This window comes from Trachurus trachurus (genome assembly GCF_905171665.1).
Source record: "Trachurus trachurus genome assembly, chromosome: 3".
Classification (NCBI taxonomy): Eukaryota; Metazoa; Chordata; class Actinopteri; order Carangiformes; family Carangidae; genus Trachurus; species Trachurus trachurus.
The window spans coordinates 30,344,887-30,360,183 of record NC_139893.1 but is presented as its reverse complement, the minus strand read 5'-3'; the positions used below and the strand labels follow the sequence as shown (position 1 = coordinate 30,360,183).

Sequence of the window (15,297 nt, the reverse complement as noted above, 5' to 3'; positions counted from 1 at the left end):
TCACAAGTCAGGACAAAAACCAAGGAACTCTCTGTAGACTTCTGTGATAAAAGTGTGGCAAGGTCAAAGGTGTAAAACCATTTCTAAAGCTGCCAGGGGATGAGTGGCCTCAATAATGGTGAAATGAAGTCTGGAGTCACCAGACCATCACCTCTCATTGGCCGTTTCAGACAAACTGAGCAGCCTGGCAAGAAAGGTCTCATTTAATGGGCTAGGGTACTCTATAATAACCCCTTTCACCTTATGAGGTCTACCCGGCAGGGCTGTCCTGTTTCACCATCGTTGTTTATCCTTGCTCTTGAACTCTGGCTTGTGCTATACGCACAAGGAAAAAAATACAGATTGTTGGATATGATTTTAAAGTTAATTTGTTTGCGAATGATTTATTATTGACATTAAAACACAACCATGTCACTCAGTAGCCTACCTCAGGTGATGAAGTTGACTGATTTATTGGGGCTGCAGGATATAAAGTGAATTACAGTAAGAGTGAAGCTATCCCCTTGAACCACCAGACCTACTCTTCACATCTTTGTACTGCCCCTTTCCAATGGAGAGTTCAAGGCATGAGATATCTTGAAATAAACATCCAGACCCCCATAGAAGATAGAAGATTTTTTGATTTAAATGGGCCACAACTTGAAGGCAATCAGAGAGGATTTTAAGAGAGGGACAGTCTTGCCCATATATTTTTGGGGCAGAGTAGAAGTCATAAAAATGAATATCTTACCTAGGCAGTCATTTCTAATGTCTACCATACCATTAAAATTTCCACCCCATTGGTTTAAAGAAATTGATAAATTGCTTTTTTGAAAAGATAAGACACCAAGAATTAATCACAAATAATTGTCAAGACCTAGGACAAGTGGCGGATTGGGTGTCCCGGATGTTTATTCATATTATTTGGCCTACAATGCTAGATTTCCTTTGTCATAGACTTATGATTAAGAGTGAAACTGGCAGTTGGAAGTGGATTGAAGAGAAAGTTCTGGCAGATTACAGTGATACTGTCTCTTTACCAGCTTTATTTTTCCATCCTAAAACTAACTTTAAAATGGATAACCCTATAATTAAATTTTCATGCGAGGTAGTCAGAACTTTACAGAAATGCATACTCTTTTCTGGGTCCTCAGAAAAACATCATTGCCCAACTGAGTTCTATTCTTGATTTACAGTTACCTGAATGCCCTCTAGTTGCCTGCTTGGTAAGAGAATAGATAACTTACAATCAACTCTTATGCAGCGGATAGTAACGTTAGCTTTTCTGTCAGTCAAACGAATAATATCGATATTATATAATATTGATAAACTGGAAACAAAGGAAGCTAAATTGCTTCAATGTAGATGCCTGGCTGAAAGATTTTATGGACCTATTGGCAATGGAGCGGGCAACTGTGGCCCTATCTGAGTGTGATCGTGGAGATGACATGTTGTTTCTGATGAACCTGGACAGCAACTATATGTATTTATTGAAAATCCAACTTCACAAGGACATCATGTTGAAAAGGTTATTTTGTCAACTGTTATTTTATCATCACAGATCCATTGGCTACTTTGAAGATCCTCTGCCATAACATCCCGTCAGCTGGACCTACAGATACCTCCTCTGCCTTGTCACACACCCTGCAGCCAGTATGCCCATCATCAGCAATGCCAACCATGACTTCAGCACCTACTCTGTCAGCAGTGACGACAGCAGCCTTGACCGCTTCTTCACTGAGATCCCTGAAACTGAGACCATCAAGGGTGTTTACTTCCAGCGTGCCCAGCTGCTCCGTGACCCCAAGGCCTCGTATGTGGTTGACCACACCCTGCAGGTTCTCATCAATGTTGGGGGCAACCGCTACACCTTCCCCTGGAGCACCTTGGAGCAGTTTCCCCAAAGTCGACTGGGACGCCTTCGTTTCTGCAACACCCCCGAGGAGATTGCGCGACTCTGTGATGACTATGACGAGACATGTCAGGAATACTTCTTTGACCGAAACCCGACAGCCTTCAGGGTCATCCTCAACTTCCTGGCCGCGGGCAAACTGCGTCTTCTTCGGGAACTGTGTGCCGTGTCCCTGCACGATGAACTCGACTACTGGGGTGTAGATCCGGGTCATATGGAGCGCTGTTGTCGCCGCCGCATGATCACCCGCGTCGAAGACGTGGCTGAGAGAGAGCGTAAGGAAGAGGAGTGGAGGCAGAAGAGAATTACGCTGAAGAAAAACCCGGCGGAGGTTGAGAAGGGCCATCGCAGGGTGTTCTGGATGCTGAGAGAAGTGGTGGAAAACCCCCACTCTGGACTGGCTGGGAAGATATTTGCCTGCCTCTCTGTGATCATGGTGATGGTCACCGTCATCAGCCTGTGCATTAGCACCATGCCAGACCTCAGAGATGAAGAGACCAGGGTGAGTTTAAGTTGCAGTGTTATCTGCATGTGTTTGACAATGTTCATTAACACTGCTGAAGGTCACTAAATACTTTACTGAGTGATGATTTTTAAGCACTTGTGCCTAAGTATTTACTATTTATGGTATACATTTAACAGGGAAACAGTGCTATTTTTATTCCATTTTTCAGACATCTAGTTCCTCGGATTTTGCATCATATAAATGTGATATTATGTTAAAATGTGATATTTATGGACACTCATCCCATTATTGTATGCTTGAAAATGATTATCTCTGTTCCTCTTCAGTTTCATAGAGTACATTAGTGTCTTCCAGTTAATTGTTTTCATTGTCATCGACCCACTCTTACCATTCTTGACTGAAAGGGCTGTTTTTAGTTAAAAAGCACTGACAATAAACACACCATAGCTGGCAAGGAAATTGGAGATTTCAGTAGCTAAGACATTTCCTCAGAAGCCTGTGGAGGCACAGAGTTTTGGCATCTAATCCAAATACAGTAGTTTGAAATGCTTTCACTACATACAGACTAAATATGAATATACGAGATAGTCTAACTACAAGCTATTGAAACATGCTTATGTAAATGAAATTCATTAGTAATAACTAATAAATAAATAGTAAATAAAAACATAACTAATAAATACTCGAGTGCAGAGATCAAAGTGATATGTTAGAAAGGAGCAGAGCAGCACATTAGTAAAGTCAATCAAACTTGTTGGTAGGGTCCCCCATGATGCAGGCCGCACTGCTCCTGCACCTGCTGATGTAAACATCTTTATTAAAATATTAAAAAATTTATTAAAAGTGATAATAATAAGGATTTTCAGGAAAATCCCATACAGTATCAAGCGGCCGTGGGACAGTATACAGTATAATCATAGCCAAGAACATAACTAACTGGCCAAAATAAAATAATACGTTTTTAAAGTTAAGACAGGTGAATAAAATAGATAGATATTAGTCAGAATATTAGTCAGGGTTATTTGTGAAGTGTGTGGTGAGGAGTTGTGAAGTGTACCGAGGTAAGGAGCAGAGCTGAATGTGAACTGTTAAGAGCCTGAACAGGGCTGATATGATTATGTTCCTGAGGCTGAGATGATGGAGAGTCCTCCATGATCTATACTGTATCAACTGATCCAATCAAGTCAAGAAAAAAACCCTAAAACAAAACATGTCGACTTTTGAAGCTGAAACACTCAACAAGTTATTTTTCATGAGCTTTCTAAGTAAGAGAAAGAGAGTGAGACTGAAAAGAAAGTTGTGTTTCTGATCTCGGCTCAGAGTCAAAAAGCAAAGCCAAGATTCCTTTTATATTTTGTAGAGCTGTTTTTGGTTTTGTGTCTGGCAGACATCTAAAGCTGAATGTTGGCTACCTGGTTTAACTGGCTGTTATTCATTCTGGCAGGTGAATAAATCCAGCTGAATGTGACTGCTGGCTTGTCAAGTAATGAAAACACAAGGGGCTGAGATTTGTAGTAATTTCTAAAACAATGACTCCGTGACTTCAGACAGAAATAGGGAAATGCAGCCTCTCTTTTTTGCCTGTGAATGTTAATTTTACAGATATAACAATCATCACCAACAGATCCTTTATTCTTATCTGTTGGTAGTCATCTAAACATTTTATCCTTCAATTAGTTTAAATGTCCTGGACTGACCCTTAATAACGAACACAGATAATAGGCACGATGACCACATACACACAAACCATTACCAGTTTTCGCCTATCACATAATTTTCTGAAAGCTCTGGACTGAACCTTCGTATTAAACTCAATGTTTTTACACTTCTAATTATTCTAAATTCCACTACTGTGTAGTATCCATCCAGCATTTATGTTTTAGCAATGACATTCTTCAAATAATTGCATTTGATTAATGATCCTCATTGGTTAACAACATGTTGTTAATGCTGAGCTATGACTTATGTCTGTCGCAGGGAATGTCTTGAAGTGATCGGTTGCAATACTGCATTTCACAGCTGAGTAAATGAACCTTGTTGTTTTGCTCAACCTCTGACAGTTTCTCTTTGGCTGCCTGCATGTTGAGACAGACATCAGCTTTCAGAGGCTGTAGCAGCACTGTATATGGAAGATAATTATAAACAGTGAATTGTTGAATCTATTAAGAAAGCAATGGACATGTTGGCGAGAAGAAAGTTCAGATCAAGTTCACCCTCGTCTCTTGAATATGACTTCCTCCACAAATAATTCACTTATTTCCAGAAGTTGCATTTCCTCTGCATGTACCAAGATTAAAAGTATTGATTCTAACGCCTAATGACTCCTGCCCTCTGGCCTTTTCTTGTCAATGGACATAAAGGCACTCATTACGTACACTTAGAGAGGTGTTTGTTTCACAGGCTGTAATTTATGCTTTTTCTTTTGGTCACTCTGGAAGATGTGTTTGTGACTACTCATTATTGTGATCAGTCAGCACATTGAAATGGAGATTGATTCCCCCCCCCATCTTAATGACTTATTCACAGCAGTGTCAACATTCAGTGCTGAAATCAATTTAAATGCTGCCAATTTTTTTAAAGTTTTGACCGTACACACTGACACTGAGAGTGGCTTATTTTTCAGAGACAAAGACAAAGGTGGTTATTTGAATTTATAATGTGTTATGCCATTTGCAAAATACAAAATAGTGCATTTCATTGTTTACAAAAAGGTACATTGATTTGTTTTGAAAATTGAGGCAGCACTGATTTTTACATTATTTACAAAAGCACAGTATGATGCAGTACAATGGAAAGTTAAAAAAAAAGATAAATATTGCTTCTCAATGGAGCACTCCAGTTATTTAGTACTGATCCACAATAAAGGAACGAGGCTCTCTGGAGACAGATTTCAAAGAGATCAAACAAATATGCTCCATCTTCACTACTTCATTTCATTTGTTTCACAGAAATCAGAATGAAAAACAAATGAAATCACAAACATTTTATTAGCAGTAGGTGAAAATGGGACATCTCAATAATCTTCAAAAGCCTACAACTAATAATCTGTCTCCTATAACTTCCCATCTGAATGATCATGTTAGAATTAAACACAACTGAAATCACACATCAGTCTTTGTCTTTTTTACGAGATTGTTTGTTTTTGTCAGATGAGGATGCTGTTATCAAATCAGGATTTGACTATGGGTCCAGACAGACACTAGGTTGTGATGTCTTGTGAAGTCTTCCTTCGTGTCAGTGAGGTTAGATAGGAATTTCCTGTTTGGATAACAAAAGACAAGCTTGACCGTATTACTAACATTAAGCCTCTACTTGTTATAAATGTATTTGAATTAGCCTACATGAAGTGCTTCAGTCCATCTTTCACATGAATGGCACTGAGACCTACAGTACAGTGTAACTCAAATCTCAAAACCACAGCTTCTTGTTTTAAGAATTTCACAACACATCACACACATGTGGCCAATTATATATTATTTGTGGGGAAACTAGTTTGTTTCTTCACTGAAGCTGATGCTTAAAATACATCTATAACGGTGCAAACAACCAAACTCTCAGAGCAGTTTAAGAAGTATGTTTTATCTCTCTGTGTTGTTGAGCCTCCTGGTTTGATAAGAAAACTTCCAGGCCGTATTTGTTTAGTTATTTTAAGTATTGATTGATTTTTCTATTGTTGCTTCTTTGTCTTTGGGGTCAACAATGACATGGACAGGTCAGTCTGCCATTGAAGCCCCCATTATGATGGAAGGTGAAAGTGCAGCTTGAAAGACAGAAATAATGCCCCGCCTCTTTTGCATTTTTTGACAGTGGTCACAAACATAAATCTACATACATTCATGGTGCATATAACCCTGGGTATGGTCTGGTTTTTCTGTTGTTCTCCAGATCTACTGGGAAAGACTTGAAGACCCACCAGTAGATCGTGACCAACAGGTGGGTGTCCATTCCTGTAAAGTGTCGGTCATCACTGTGTTTTTGTGCCTGCAGGGCGAGTGCTCGCAGAAGTGTCACAGCATGTTCGTGGTGGAGTCCATCTGCGTTGCCTGGTTCACGCTGGAGTTCATGTTAAGATTTGTCAATGCTCAGAGCAAGCTGGCCTTTGCCCGTGGCCCCCTCAACATCATTGACGCCATTGCCATCCTGCCATACTACGTGTCCCTGGTCGTTGACGTCAAAGATGAAACAAAGGAAGAGGTCATCATGGGTGCCGGCAGAGGCTACCTGGACAAACTCAGCCTGATTCTGCGCCTGCTGCGGGCTCTGCGCATCCTGTATGTGATGCGGCTGGCTCGCCACTCCCTGGGCCTGCAGACGTTAGGACTGACCATGCAGCGCAGCATGAGGGAGTTCGGCCTGCTGCTGCTGTTCGTCTGCGTGGCCGTGGCGCTCTTCTCGCCACTCGTCCATCTAGCTGAAAGCGAACTGGCACCGTTTGCCGCCACACACCCCCACCACCGCTTCAGCAGCATCCCAGCCTCTTATTGGTGGGCCATCATCTCCATGACTACGGTGGGCTATGGCGACATGGTGCCACGCAGCATCCCTGGACAGATAGTGGCACTTACCAGCATCCTGAGTGGCATCCTCATCATGGCGTTTCCTGCCACCTCCATCTTCCACACCTTCTCCCGCTCCTACCAGGAGCTCAAACAGGAGTACGAGCAGCTGTGGAAGGAGGAGCGAGGCGAGGAGATCGCTGCAGAGTCAGCTGGTTGGTCCAAGGTCGATTTGTCAGCAAATGAGCTCATGTCTGCGTCCAAGGAAGAGACTGAAGGGTTGATGTCAAGCAAGAGTCACCAATCCACACTTCCATCTACAGCTTTCTGAAGGAACAGACACATGTTCAGAAATATCAAAAGTGACTGTGTACTCCATCTGTATATGAACTTTTAGACCCCAAAGGACTGTTATACTTTGAATTGTGTTCAACTTTAAGCTCTGTCTCCTCATGTACTGACTTCATCTACTTATACTATCTGCAAATACCTTGTATGCAGCACTGTGTAGGCTACTAAACCTTTAACTAAAGCCGAACTGTAATCTGACTTCCCACTTTCTGTGTAAGGAAACATGAACTACAGTCTCATTTGAACTATTGTGCTGCTGCTGTTTGGGAACATCATGCTTTTTTCCTCCCTTGTTCACCTATCTGTGGTGGCCCTGAGAGCTCAACACACTACTGTACAACTGAAGAAAACACGTGCAATTACAAATTTAGAAAACAACTAGGCCTACTGTACGATGAGATTGTCTTGTTTATCATAACATCAGTGTCACATGATTCAGAGATATTATTGCTAATTCGTTTTGTTGTCTTAGCATTACTCTTTAGTATGGTCTGGGATTTTTTGTGTCCCCTGAAACAGGTCTGTGGTGTGTTTTGTTCTGCAACACAGTTGTTCATTTCCAGAATTTGTAGCACATTTAGTGTCTTTGCATGTGTTTTTTTTAAAGTTGCGTTGTAAAGTTCTCAGGGCCACTGTACGTAACATTAGCCATCAGCTGTTGCAATTTATGACATCTGTCCCTTTACGGTTAACATGTGCTGAACATGCTTATTAGCCTAATTAGCACAGATTCTATTGACTCTTGTGGGTTAGCTGTTCTAGCCGCTGTTAGCTGTCTGTCATTCATAGGTCCAGTTTGTACGACAAAGAATTAGAGAAAGAGATTAAGACAAATCTCTAAGTGCTACTGAGTGATACCTGGTCAATTTGACTAGAAGTGAATGGTCCTTCTGATTTTGTTTGCAAAATAAAAGCATGAACATTGGTCCATGCATTTTCTGAAACCAAAAGGCTTATTTCCACCTGTGAGCTAAATGCTGCAATATAATGAGCCTGTTGGCCTAACTGTGATCAGATCTGACTCCATCAATTTGAACATAATAGTAAGTGATGAACACTTAACTGTAGGCTATAATTTATTATCTCTGGGTTGTCACCCATCCAGGTTTTTACAGGATTGTTCTTTTTTTTTTTCATTGACTGTCCTGGAAACATAATCTAAGTAGCCTAAATTAAATAAAATCAAAATGCATATTGAAAAAATGTTCTGACTTCCGGACTAAATTGTACCCACAAACAGGTGCAGCTCAAATCACAACGAAACAGTGGTTGTTCTTAATTTGTGTTGTGTTTTGATTTCCTCACAGCACAATAAAGTTGTACAATGAATGTGCAACAGCAAATGTGTTTCCTAGGAAATGCAACCAGATCACCAGGAGATGAGGTCTGGAAGGTAGGGAAGTAATTTGTGTCTGAAATCATTCAGCAGTGAGCAGGAGTCTGACATTTTGGACACGTACACATCACTGACAGCTGTACAGTCACGTACGTGACTGTAATTTTTAATGGATCCCATGTTGCCCTGGACTGCCCTTTCCATGACCATTGTGAAATTTTAGTTAGTGTTGTGCATTTACACAGAACTCCAATGATACATAGAGCGTTACGTAATAGTGAGTGATCTGAGATGCAGGTTCAGTATGAGCAGTGTTTCAGATTAATATCCACATGAATCCTCATCCTCTTGTCTCTCTGTTAAACCTACAGGCATTTTCTGAAAATAAAATGAACTGTTTTACTCATTTGCTTTGTTTTCAACATCTCTTGGGGGTTGGGGTGTCCTTCTTTTAGAAGAAACTATAGCCCCAGGTTGAATTTGCCCTGAATCGTCCTTTAAGTTAAAACAGAATCATGGAGTCATGGTGATAATAAATTATATGCCAGATATAAACACAATTTGTGACCATACATTTGATGCAAACATAGACATAAACCTCTCATGTGGTTCTGTTTGATGGTCAAACAAGTACAAGATACATCACATCAGAGCATCCTCTTTCTTCTGCCATTTATCATCTCACGACCTTCCGATTCATCTGGAAGCAATCTGTTATCTCACTCACACACACACACACACACACACACACACACACACACACACACACACACACACACACACACACACACACACACACACACACACACACACACACACACACACACACACACACACACACACAGACACACACACACACAGACACACACACACACAGTTACATTTTATTCTGGATACTTTAAGCACCTGCTAGTACTTGCACAGTACTTACGTGTGCATTTATTATTTTAATGCACATCTTGTAATTGATTTTTTTTTATCTGAATACTTTTTATTCCCCAAAGGAAAAAAAAAATTACATCAACAAACTCAATATGGTACACATTAATAAGTCAGCGTATGTAGAAAAATATAAAATAAGTATTTAGCCTATTAGTTGGATATTATTGTGACAGATTCAGGAACTTAAATGCAGCTTTATTTAACTGTTTGTGTCTTTTGATTTGAAACCAACTAAATTCTCCTCACGCTGACATCTGTTGTTATCGGCTGTGTTTCGAGACACAGATGGAGTGTTTTGAAAAGCCTCTTTCTAGCTGCGCTCAGACAGTGTTGCTGGCATGATTCAGTCAAACTGCAAACAGTGAAAACACTGAAAAATCTGCCGCTATCTGGTTTGGCCTCTGCCACCTCTTCTCTCGCCTGCTGTCCTCACTGAGGAAACTGATGAAACCGAAACCGACTGTAGAGAGGAAATGTCTGATTGACAGGTGTCCATCATCACCTCAGCAAAGGTCTAAAATGACTTACAGTAACAGTCCATCACTGCAACCCGCTGATGTTGAGTAATGAACAAAATCTGAACTGCGTGCCATGTGAAATACTGATGCTGAACATATCAGGAAGAACACATTTGTTTCATTCTTGCTGCATGATAACACCATCGATGTCTGTTGAAAGGCAGGTGCCTGAAACGTCACATAGGCTACATGTAATGATTATTAACTATTAAATGCACCTTTAGGAGCAGTTCCTGGTGTGCAGACTGTGTTTGATTTTTGCACTTGTTTCTCTGTCCAGCACCCAGGAGGTAGTGTTTCATTGGGATGTGTGTGCTGCCTTTACATTTATAAATATTAAACAACCCTCTGCCTGAGTGAGCACAGCTTAAGGTCACTGACTGTGTCCATCAACAAGGAGTTTGGCTCACGACCTCCAAAATAAACTGCAGAAAGAAGCCCAACAGAAAAACAAAAACACATATTCAGACAAAACCAGTGCTTTTATTCTACAAGGGGCATTGTAACTGTTCATTTCCCTTTACAACCATAAGTTAAACCACAACAGTCTGATGTACATTGGCACAAATATGTGAATATTATTCCTTATATTTACAGCAGTGACACAATAACTTTCAAGCTACATTTTACATAATTATGAAGTCATCTAAAAATAAACTTTGCGGTGTCACAGACACCTCTACTCATCATTTGTTAGCTGCTAAAGTGTGACAGCCAATCACATGGACATTCAGTTAATAAAGGAACTTAAATAACATGTAATAGTTAATGGTTCACGAGGGAACAGCATGTTCACATTGTTCTAGTCTCCGTTAACACTGGTTGAAGGGAGCTGTTGAATTCTTAAACTTTTGCAAAAGTTTCTCCGCCCAGGCCCAGTTGGGATCAATGCAAAACTTCTTTCCAATGCAGGTTGTGACTCTGTAAGAAACAAGACATGTGTTGGACGGTGTAACAGGCACAGGAACATAAGCAAAAGTTTGATTTTGTTAAATATGATTCAATGTTACAGATTTAACCTCTAAATATGATATAAAGTATTTCCTCCTCCACAGGTGGCAACAATAGAATAATAATTACATGATGGTAGAGAATCCATACAATATTATTATTATCCATCATTATAATTTATTACTATTATTTTAGTAGTAGTAGTAATAATAATAACAATAACAATAATGATAATAATACAACAACAACTCCTACTAACATTAAATCATATTGCTGTGTATTTGCATATTCAGTTTGTTCCTTTAAACCTGCATTAACTGGCAGCAGCAACAACCTGTAGCCTAGACAAAATATTGACATATTATTGCCTTTATCAATCATATTTGTATCTGATTGATGAATCTTAGTTCAGTGCAGAGTTCCCTCTCAGTCTTTTAGCTCTGTGTTAGGTCTCCACCTGGTCCTAAAGTAGGCTACTAAAAAAACAATGATGCAGGTTCATTAAAATGGTTCACTGTGATTTACACAATCTGGTAAAAAAAAAGAAAGAAAAAAAAAAGGAAAATTCATGTCCATCTCTTTTGTTCACACTCACACAATGGCCCTTCTCTCCTCTGGGCAATTATCTGGGGTCATCTCCACGTGTTTCACCTTATTCTTTGGAACTGGTGTTCGAACGGCGCTTGGACAGCAACTTTCCTGCCGCCTGAATAGGTGCGAACCTGCGAACAAACAGAGACACAGTTAACACCTGTCGAGAACTCAGACCCTGCACAGTCACAATTAATAATTTAGTCACAGCTCTCAGAGAGTTACTCACTGGCAGAGCTGTGATGCAGGAAGCACATCAGAGTCAGGAGAAGCAGAGCCAACAGCGTCTTCATGGTTCTTCTTGGGTTGGATGAAAGACTTTAATCTTCAGGCTGATCTGATCTGTGTTGGAGACCTGCTCTGTGCCTCTTTATATACATCCCACCCCTCAACCAATATCATCAGTGGCTTAAGGATTGGTTAGTCCTTGAGTGTCCTCTTCCTCTTTCTGTTTTCTACAGAGGAAGTGACAAATTAACGACATGTAAAATAATTCTGCACAAAGCCTTTCACAGAAAAAAACAGGGGTTTTCACTGACGCTCTTCACGCTAAAGACAGGTCTGCCATTGTGAAAAGGGAGTTTCTAGCCCTCAAAATACCAGCACAGTTGTATACTCTCCAGATTTTATGATCATAAATCTCTCAGTTTGTACGGTCTGTTGCACGATGCCTGTTCTGTTTATACATCTCAACACTCAACTTAGTTTCCATTAAATCATCCAAAACCCAAATAAAGAATCAGCTTTGTTAGTCTGGAGAGATGAATGATGACTCACGTTGTTTGGTCAATATAATGGATTCTGAGATTTCACAATTTTGAGTTTTCTTTCATGTCAGAGACAAAGTTGGACAAGTATAAAATCTCATGTTAAATTCAAGTCAAGCATTTAGTATACAAGAGTTTATCTGTAATAACGACGTATATATGAACATACAATATTATGTGCTGTGATTATAAAAATGTTCATGAGAGGATGTGTTGCCTAGAGGGTAGCAAATCTATCAGTTGCTTTTTGCTGACTGACTCTCTCAAGCAACTGACATCACAGCATTGGGATCTAATTTGCCCCATTATCATCCTGATCTGGAACTGCTTTCCCTGTTGTAAACAGACAAGTCTAACATAAGAGGGTTTAAATTATTTTAGAAAGACGATGATGATGATGCCAAATGATTAAGTCTGGGATGACAGTTATGGGTGCCAAAAAGGGTCTAAATAGAAATATTGTTGGTATCCATGGGAGGCCGACTATCCTCAGTAGAAGCACTGACAGTTTCATTGGTGATTACTGATTTTTAGCCATTAGTCTTTTTCTTATGTTGCGTGGTCACACTAACACTTCAACAGGGACAGTTCATTAAAACATCATGGTGTAACGCTTCACTCTTTAGCTGTTAAAAGTGATAGTATCCAGATGGAGACATCTCTATACTCTGTAGCCATGGGAACCAAGGTCTTACAGAGAAGGACACAATGAAAAACTCAACTTAAAGAAAACTGCCCAAATCCATTTACAGCCAGGATGAATGAAGTGATGTAATGGTTGGACACATGCAGCAGCTGGTAGGTAAAACACATGAGACTATGTTCAGGTCACACATTGAGGTGAAAACTGCAGACAGGTCTTATTTATGTCACAGAAATGTGTTGTAGCCACGTTCTGCCTATAGGAACATAGGTCCTGTGTGACATCACTGACACTGCTCTTTATTTTCTCCTTTCAATAAATGATACTGCCTGAAACGCATAAATGTAAGCTCACAGGAAGGTCCACCACAGTGATGTAATCAGAGCCTGAGTTCCAGAAAATAAATGAGGTGACAGAGAGCTGATGTTGCTTCCACTTTCCTTGTCTGGTTTCATAACGGATGTATTTCCTTGACTTCAAAATACTGAGAAACACAAACTCTGAGAAAGTTGTGGTTTTGGTTCATTGAGCTTTGGGCCTTATGTTGGTTTCGGAACAAGAATTTGTCAATATTTACTGATGACATGATGCAGCTTGTTGTACTAATGTTTTATTAATCTGTCAGTTGAGCTAAGGTACAAATAAGGCACAATGAGCCACAGCAGATTAAAAGCCTCTGCACTCAGGGCTTCAGGTGGATAGCAACAGGAGATCAGAGGTAAAAGTTGTTTTGCTCATGCGGGACGTGAAGCAAGGATCTTCACATCCTGCCTGTTATTCTGCAAAACATCAAACAGGAGTTTAGTGGAATCCACTTGTCTGTAAGATATACAAATACTGACTTGCCTTGATGCTGCTCCTTTGTTTCCTGTCTTCATTTTTGGACAAACTGATTAATCCAGGTGTGTCTGAGTGGTCGGACACACCTGGATTAATCAGTTTGTCCAATAATGTAACGCAGGAAATAAAGGAGCAGCATTGAGCTCAGGAAGTAGTGGAGCTGTGCATAGAGCCCGTTGGTAATAGTAAAGGGCAGTTTTTAAATCCATTTTAACAAATTAAATGGCTTTTACAACCACTAGGGGGCGATTTTGTGATGGCCCAATATCCAGATTTGTTTGAATCATATCACAAAATGAACATTTTTTGTGATATACTGAGATAAGCCGCCCCATTGGTGTTTTTGCCCGTTTTGATCCTCTGGTCTGTTTAGGAGGACATGTCTGCAGACACTGAAGGGATCCAAACCAGGACAAGCCTAAAAGTGGTGAGGAGAACAAGTCCCATGATTCCACATTATCTCATGACATCACCCTGTTGTCCCCTGTTGTTTTGATTGAAACAGAAGTTACATTGAATGTGTTCATAAGTGTCTATTCTCACTCAAGCTGTTCTAACTGGAGCTGTTTGGTCTTCAGTTTGATGAACTGATACCAGTTCACACAAGCAGCCTCAGTGTTTTGTCCTGATTCAAAATGGCTTCAACACAGACAGCTGCCAAATTAGAGAGAATTAGGCCTAACACAGTCACAACAGTGACACCTGGTGGTTTGTAAGACTCGTAGCAGGCCTCCAAACACCACTTACCTGAATAGTGTCTCATCCATTCGCAACAGGAGCCTTTATTAAATCAGAGCTAGTTTTGAAATGCATGCTGCATTAAATGTGCATGGTGACTGTTGTGCAATATATTGCAGAGAAATAATAAATAGCCAAATTTTCGGATTTTAAAAGCAGACCTAACAGGAATCACTGATGTGCAGTAGTTTATGGTCAGTACTGTGGTGTGCACTTATTATATATATATTATATATTATTATGTCTTTTAACATTATGGCTGATTTACGGTCAGTCTTCAGACCCTTAAACTGTTTGCGCAGATTTAGTGTGTTGTAAGTATAATTTTACATTTCTTAATAGAGAAACAAAGTGTTGTGTTGCTAAAAGTATTCGGATTTCAGACCCTTTGCTAAGTCACTTCAGCCTGAAGTGTTTCCTTGTGTTTGCTTGAATTTACCTAATTGAATTATCACATTATTATGTGTCAAAAACTTGGTTTGAGGAGTCCACCTAGTAGGTCAAAAAATGTTAGTATTAGTGAAGCTCTCCCAAAACCACATGATCCTCTGGCTTCTCTCTTTTAACTGTCCCTCAGAGCAGAACAAAAACATTTGGTGATGCTGCTTTCAGCCACTATACCCCAAAGCTGTGGAACAGCCTGCTGAGAGAAGTTACAAACATTGACACTTTCAAAACCCATCTTTTTAACCTGGCTTTTATGTTATAGTCTCATAGTGATTTTATTCTATTTTACAGTTTTTATATTCTTCTATTTTATTACTTTT

General features: G+C 40.0%; 2 protein-coding genes across 2 annotated transcripts; one reads left to right on the top strand and one right to left on the bottom strand.

Moving 5' to 3' along the window:
• Window positions 1-1,634: 1,634 nt before the first annotated feature.
• LOC311001589 (voltage-gated potassium channel regulatory subunit KCNG4-like) lies at window positions 1,635-7,184 on the top strand (the record flags this gene model as incomplete). The annotated part of the gene is made up of 2 exons (XM_083992674.1): window positions 1,635-2,393; window positions 6,345-7,184. The coding sequence occupies 2 exons, from the start codon at window positions 1,635-1,637 to the stop codon at window positions 7,182-7,184; spliced, it is 1,599 nt and encodes a 532-aa protein (XP_083848800.1).
• Window positions 7,185-10,518: 3,334 nt separating this feature from the next.
• Window positions 10,519-11,873, bottom strand: LOC310984227 (C-C motif chemokine 19-like). Its single transcript, XM_083969387.1, has 3 exons — window positions 11,772-11,873; window positions 11,547-11,673; window positions 10,519-10,921 (listed from the first exon to the last, which is right to left on the bottom strand). Exons 1-3 carry the CDS (start codon window positions 11,833-11,835, stop codon window positions 10,813-10,815), a joined length of 300 nt encoding a protein of 99 aa, XP_083825513.1. The 5' UTR covers window positions 11,836-11,873; the 3' UTR covers window positions 10,519-10,812.
• Window positions 11,874-15,297: the final 3,424 nt, after the last annotated feature.